Here is a 7,740-nt window from a genome sequence, read left to right as displayed (position 1 = left end):
ATTTTCTTTCTCTTCATCAGCAAGATAAAAATAATAATAACATAATAATTAATATTGTAAACTATTTTTTTTTCAAAAACAAATTCTTATAAATGATGATTATCATTACTATCACATCTTCAAAACTCTCTAGCTAATGGAAAACCTTAGTGCAAGAAATTAGCTACATCTTGTTAAGAAAATGGACCATAAAAGGTTATTGGTCATCGCAAATGCAGTTCCGAATAAGAATTAGCTGCAGTTGATCTCCACCAAATGTGCATCACGAGAGTATCACAAAAGGAATTGCAAACTACCGAGAGAAGAGAATGTTGATCAAACAGGCGCCTCAAGTCAAAAACATCAGCAAACACCACTTTTGCATGTCAACGGCAATGTCTTCTCTTTCGACCTCCATGAAGCATATCTGAAGGAACAAAGCTGAGAAAAATTGTGATCAAATTTGCAGAGTAATCCATCCACAAATGAATATGAGAGGATAGGAGATACCAAGTTAAGCGATACAGCAGTAATATGTGATTACGACTGTGCAGCATTACAATCAAGAACCGTCTGTTCATGCCAGACCCCATTCATGTTAGACTGCCATAACCTAACAATGCCATCGCTGCCTGTTGACGCCAATGTCATTCCGCTCATGTCCCACTCCAGTTGCCACACCTGTGCATTTCCAAGTTGAGGAGTTCATTCCTCATTTCTCGAATGTAAAGCTATGAAACTAGCGCTTGTCATAGATTTGATAGGCAACTTAAGATAAGGCAAAAGGAATAGATGACTTATTTAACAAATGCTAAAGTCTAACAAGTTATATATTATATTTAGGTTTAGAAAACACCAATTAGGATGTAGTCTTTCCATAAGATACTTTGAACTCTACTTGAAAAAAGGTAGGGTCAATTAGCCCAATATAATCTGGCAAATAATTTCATACCTCGCCGTCATGCCCCTCAAGTAATGCAACCTTTTCAGTTGGAAGTCTTCCATCCGATTCAGGGTCCAGAACTACATGCCATATGGCAATACCCTTGCTAGTCGCAACTGCTATAATTTCAAATGGCCTACAAGTCAAGTTCATCTATCAAAAATGATAGCAATAAGATCAACTATATGAATTCACTAAAGTTCCAAACCACAAACACTAAATTAAGTATTTTTTTCCCAAATAATAATAATAATAATAATTGATAAAGTATATTCATCTAGTTCTACAGTCATGTTAGCAAATATATAATTGGATAATCAAGATTATAAGAAAATGAAGAAAAAAACTGATTAATATCAAAAGTGTAGAAATTGTCATACAGGGTAGTTCATTGAGATAAAAACAAATGTGTATTATATGTCAGAACATTTTTTGTGCACACAAAGTCATCAAAACTATAGGTAATCAAATACCTTCCTATGTTGGGAGCCCAGGCTACAGCATGTACCCTATCACTGTCGTCTTCAGGTAAAGCTAGTTCAGCAACTGATATCCAACGCTGATGAGCCTCTTCAAACACCCAAATCTGTTGGAGAACCAAATTCTAGGGGTGTTAAGCAAGTAACCATCTCAATCAATATATAGTGTTTACACAAGTTTTAACTAGTCAACAAGTATACAGACAATTCTTTCGTAAAGGAATTCGGAGATGAAAGCAGCAAGAACAACACAAATTGTTAAATCATGGATGCTCTAAAAGATTCAAATGTCCATCTTGCAATTGACAGAGATTAAAATCTCAACTCTCTTTGGTATAAAACATTGTGTGTGCTTGTTGCACAATCTCATCAAAACAATGTGAGCATGGATGATATATTTTGATTTGAAATATACAAATATCCAACTTGTCATCACTTACACATTATTGGTTAAAACAACATATTATGTTCATCTATAAAAATTCACCCTTTTTTGTTCCACTTGACACATACATTAGTAATATTAGTAGACCTACACAAAATTAATTATTCCTCTCAAATCAAGTACCTTTATGGTGATAGGATTAAGGTCTTAGGGTTTAGGGTATTTAGTCAATCAATTTTAACATAGTATGACATAATGAGCTCCAGAGTTTGAATCCCACCTATAAAAAGAATAATCCTATTGTGCGCATCAAGGGGCATGTTGAAATTAGAATCTTCCACGTTCATTACTCCCATATAGATAGTATAGTGATTCATTATATAATTTAGTTTATTTCCTACCACTCAAACTTTTGAATAATTAGTTAGCCAAACAATTTTAATAGGATCAAAGTCGCAGCTATGTTCCAACTTATTTACTAGCGCTCCTCCAACTTATTTCCTAGAATTAAGAGCATCCAATTGAACTAAGGGCATTTAAAGACTCCAACAGCTTTTGTCTATGGTTCTTGGAAACAACCAAATCTTCCTGCTGATTGCATAAACATCACAACCTCAACATACCTTGGATGAATTCAACTGAGGTTGATCTGAACTGAAACCAAGGACAAAACTAGACTGCTGACTTTCAATCCTATGAGGATTCCAAGCAATAGATGCAGATTTGCATGAAGCCTTTCCAAATCTAGAAACAGAAGCAAGCACGTTCTGGAATTCTGCCTGCATTGTAAAGAAACTCAACAGTGTCAGGTAAAAGCAAAATGAATAATATTGTGGTAAATCTTGGAAACAAAGATGAAATGCAAAAAATAAAATAGTAGCACTAAGCTGAGTTATAAACCTGCAGGCTCTTATCTTTTATGACCAGAGAAACAAGATTAAGAAACAGTTACAATTATGATATGAGTACAAATTGACACAAGTAATGTACATGTGAATTAATGAACCAGAGAACAGCATGATACTGAATCTACAAGAGACTTAACTAGTTTAAAGCACCAATCCTTGATGCATCTTTTTGTGTGTGTAAGTGATGGCCTGTTTATTTCACTCCTTTTAGGAAAATGTTTGATAGTAAAAGAAAGAGTGTCTTATCAAAGCCAAGCACAGAGAGGAAGAAGTGGGTAATGGGTGTCAGCATAAATTTCAACATTAATTGAATGTACTAATGTAGACGTCAAAATCTTCATAACCTATTATTGTTTTCTGTTCTCTCACATTTGATTGCTAAGATTCTTAGAGTTCTCTTCTTTGGTAATGAACTGATGAATTCCACCTATCCAAACAACCCATGTGAGCTGGTCTTTCTGTAACTAATATAAGAGCTGACATTAAGTCATAAATGACTCACTTCAACTCCTTAAAGTACTTATAGCCGCAATTTTGTATATTTGGAGGGCATGCAAGGTGCCAACGTCAAGTAGTAGTAAGCATTGTCTTCAGTCTGGAAGCGCTTCAGTGAGCACATTCGGTTGTTAACTCTAGAAAACCTTATGGGCATCCCCTTGAGAAGGAAAGTCATTAGCACATTCAATCACATCACATTCTGCAACGCCAAGGCCATGGCCCCTGCCCCATCACCAGTGTCACTTTTGCCAGATGTGTTTGGCCTGCTCCAGCACCCTCAACCATGTGCCCTTCACCCTTCTGTAACTGCTATGTTGCATGCTTCGAGAATGTGCAGCAAGCACAACAAGAAGTAGGCCATTACCCATGGTTCAAAAGCCCCCCAATGTAAATGCACATTGTAATGCATAGAAGCACTTCTATTAGGAAAACCTCATGGTAAAGTGTTCACAGTTTATAAATGTACATTTAGAGGGTTTTAGATAACAAAAGATCTGGAAGTTTGGATTAAGTGTTCTCAGTTTATAAAGCAAATCAACAGTATCACCATTTAGAGGGTTTTACAGACTAAAATTTCCAGATTGAATCAAGATAATAGATGCAACAATGAAAAAACATATGGAATTAAAGGTTCGTTAACGGAAGATATGGTATATCTCAATTTAGAGGGCTTTAGGTAACAACAGTATCACCTTGTAAAAATACAGTTTAAAATGCATAAAAGCACTTCTGTTAGGAAAATCTCATGATTACACAACTGCAGTTAACAAGTAGGGCATCTCACTATCTTTGATAACTAACACAAAGCATAGATAGATCATCCTAAACAAGTTATGAAAAAAACATGAAAAATTATAGCATATATAAATCAGGTACTACAGTTTCACATTTTCTTTTCCTAATTTGAAACCCAAAATTAAGCAAATGAAAGCCCAAATAGCAGCAATTAAAAGGATCAAAAATCAAATGTGTAATTTCACAATAAAAAATGCAATTTATTATTCCTTCTCCATTACTCCAATTTAACAAGAACACACATCTGCCCATCAAAATATTGATTAATTCATGTGTAAAAGATGTTTCACAATCACCCACGGGTATTAACCCAGTTTACCATTTAAGCTTCTATAACTCTAAGGTGACTATACATAAAGGGTAAACGAATGGTATGCATCAATACAACCCAATTTATCATTTTAAGTTTATATATATATATATGCATCTTTTGTTCAATAAATGAAAACAAAATCTTAGGACAGAATCATAGCAGAAAAATAATCAAATAAGCTAATGTTGCTGCTTAGTGACATTAGAAAAGTAACTAACCTGAAGCTGCCATTTGTCCAAATTCAAAGGATCCATTAATTCATAGACTTTCACATGACCATCTGAATAAGCAGCAACCTAGAAAACCATTACAAAGTCAATAACATGCATAAAAGAGGCAGCCAAATGAAGATGCTAGCATCCATGTAAATCAGCTCATAAAAGCTGCCAGCACATAAAGCTTACAACCAAGTGGCACATAGTCACATATTAGCACATTCAATATCAACAATCAACAACTGAAAAACTAAAAGCCTGTCAATAGATTGTTCAATTTGTACATTTTTGTCTACAATTTGTAAGGCTCTATGAAAACCATATATGAAAGCAGTTGTATTAGGATGAACTGGATAATGAACAGAATCTTCAATTTCATGCTTCATGATATAATTCTAATATACAGAAAAATAATTGTTCTCTTTCGTTAAACATCAATGTATGAGCTTATATCCATGAAAGTAAAACACAATTGTATATACAACTGACTGTTCCACAAATTGAAATCAATTATGTGAGTGGTTCCACTTTACAAACTCAAGCTCTAGTTGAATTCTTCAAATAAATAAATAATAAACAAAGTTAATTTTTTTATAAAAAAGACATCTTGAACCTGCTGATCCAACTAGGTTATTAATATTGCATTAACAAAACTTATTTGCTTGATATAACAATCTGGATTTTCTCAACCTAACAATAAACATTTGGTATGTTATTGATACTCATTTTCAAATGTATGCCATGATGAAATAATTTCATAATTTTATAATCTCCAGAAGTTGGTAGCATATCAAGTGCAGTAAAACATAAGAGAAATTCCTTTACTACCAAAGCTTCATCAATGTTCCATGTAACAACCAATCAAAGGTGCAGCATGTTGCATGTATCATCATGTGGAAGTCACAGAGCTTAAACACAGCACAAACTCATCATATAGACCTTTTAGTACATTATTATAACTCAAGGCTTCTTCACCTGATATGACATTGGACAACTGAATTTGCAGAAATCATATGCTCAAGAAATAAATTTTCCAGCTGGGTATGCATATTGGAGCATAGATACAAGTTTAAGGGGAGAAGAAACATATGACATAGACCATATTTGAGCATCTTCAGATTATGAGATTAACAAAACTATTAGCAAGTAAATCAAATTGGGGAAATTAATCACAGGTCATTAAATCTACTTGACAACCATCAACAAATTTAAAATGTGCTTATAATTTAATTTTGAACAAAACTTACCATCTTCAGATTGGTCACAAATACTCCAAATTGTAGTTCAAGTACATGAGAACCACTGTTCTCGAAGAGTTTACAAAGCTTCCATGTTGGACATTGAGTATCTGATTAATATGATTTAGAAGTGAATACCAAAGTAAGATGAGGATGATAAATATGGATCCAATAAAGCTCAAAATGAAAATCACCAATAGTAGACTACAGACAAAATAATAAATAAAAACTAATACGAGGACAAAGAAAAGAATTAGCAATATGTCCTGGATTTTTATCAACTTTATTTCGCATTCAATTTTCATAAAAAGAGGTTTAGATAGGCATGCCTGGATGCCATAATACCATAAATTTATGAAGCATGAAGGAGAGAAATGGTGGAGAGTAAGACAGACAGGGACTAGTAATGCTCATACATGAATCAGCTAATAATTACCAAATGTTTGAACCAAACTAAAATCATATGCAAAAAAAAAAAAAAAAAAAAAAAAAAAGAAGAAGAAGAAGAACATTTTAACAAACTTCTTTAACTATATATTCTTGCTTTGAGTCCACTAGCAAGAAGGAGCGTACGAATGACCATATTACTGATGTTAAGGGTTTAGTTTGTTATTAAGGAGTTGAGGAGTTTATTTGTAATGTGACGAACATATTACATATACTACTATCAAATACAAAGGTCCAGGGAAAACGAAAAGATATGCATACTGAACCCTAGTTTATAAGTATTACCTTCATCGATCTCCTCCCATAATGAAAACTTTCCATCTTCGCAGATGCAAGCTATGGCATCTCCACACTCTGGAGGAGTCCAGACGACCTTCACAACGGAGCTAGAATGCGCCTGCAACGTCGTCAATCGAGCAAGGCCAAGACTTTGATTAAATATTCAATTCAATCAAAGCCCTAAAAGAAACTTAAAAAGATTTTTTTAAAAAAAAAATCGCCTAGTTACAAAAGAAACCGCGGATATTGCGAATCGATCGATTTCAAAGCTACATTTGAGTCTCTAACAGGCGTGGGGGGAGGGGAAATGTGGCTGTATCGACCTTCCATTTGGAAGAGGAGGAGGGGGCGGCGGGATAATCATGGGAGTCGTGGATGGAAACATAGCCATCGATGTGGCCCACGGCAATCCTCTGTCCGCAGTAGTTCCAAGCGCAGCAAACGGCGCCCTTCTCCAAGCTCGCTACCTCCCTCTCCATCGCTCGCTCTCTCGCCCCTGCGATGCAAAAAAGATTTGGAGTTCCCTGTGACCCCAAAAAGCCGGAGTGCCACGTAGATAACAACAAATCATCTCACGATTTGGATCACGGCCTGTGTCCCACAACGGAGGCCCACGGGCCCTGGCCTGTCCCTATACCGCACATGGGCCCCGACAAACATGGCATATATGGAAAGTCTGTTAGAATAATCTTACTATTTTATTAAAAATCTTCCTCCTTTACTAACTAACTTTGATGAAACTTAAAATAAATTTATGTTGATATCCTTTTTTCTATTCATACTAAAAATAATTTCAAGATTTATTAGTAATTCCACAAGCGAAATAATCAGTGATCTAGAGTTCGAGACTCAGCTGCAGTATATCATTATAAATTTTTCTCATAATTAATTTTCTCTGGTTGTTTTATATAAAAAAATATAGTTCTCTTTAGTCCCACATCTTAGAATTGACAACACTATGATTAAAGAAGCTTCTATAAATATTTTAGATCGACAATGTTAAAAAATATATTTTTCTTAGTTTTTTTTATTAAGATAAGTATAATATTAAATTAAATTAATTTTTTTCATAGGGAATAACTAACTTGGGTGAAACCTAAAATGAATTTATGTTAATATCCTTTTTTCTATTCATACTAAAAATAATTCCAAGATTTATTAGTAATTCCACAAGCGAAATAATATCTAGAGTTCGAGACTCACGGCATATTATTATGAATTTTTTTCATAATTAATTTTTTCTGGTTATTTTATATAAAAA

At 34.2% G+C, this 7,740-nt stretch overlaps 1 protein-coding gene across 2 annotated transcripts; it reads right to left on the bottom strand.

Moving 5' to 3' along the window:
- Positions 1 to 146: 146 nt before the first annotated feature.
- On the bottom strand, positions 147 to 7,008 carry LOC122012172 (protein SEH1-like). 2 transcript variants are annotated; one of them, XM_042568625.1, is made up of 9 exons: positions 6,803 to 7,008; positions 6,486 to 6,597; positions 5,763 to 5,863; positions 4,519 to 4,596; positions 2,410 to 2,565; positions 1,396 to 1,508; positions 932 to 1,058; positions 490 to 660; positions 147 to 420 (listed from the first exon to the last, which is right to left on the bottom strand). In XM_042568625.1, the coding sequence occupies exons 1-8, from the start codon at positions 6,956 to 6,958 to the stop codon at positions 520 to 522; spliced, it is 984 nt and encodes a 327-aa protein (XP_042424559.1). In that variant the 5' UTR covers positions 6,959 to 7,008; the 3' UTR covers positions 147 to 420; positions 490 to 519. The 2 variants fall into 2 exon arrangements, with proteins under 2 accessions (XP_042424559.1, XP_042424558.1); XM_042568624.1 differs by having other exon boundaries at positions 147 to 406.
- Between the last annotated feature and the right edge of the window lie 732 nt (positions 7,009 to 7,740).

The sequence above is a fragment of the Zingiber officinale genome, chromosome 8A (assembly GCF_018446385.1).
Source record: "Zingiber officinale cultivar Zhangliang chromosome 8A, Zo_v1.1, whole genome shotgun sequence".
Taxonomy (NCBI): Eukaryota; Viridiplantae; Streptophyta; class Magnoliopsida; order Zingiberales; family Zingiberaceae; genus Zingiber; species Zingiber officinale.
Note: the sequence above shows the minus strand (reverse complement) of the source record. Positions and strands in the feature narration are given on the sequence as shown.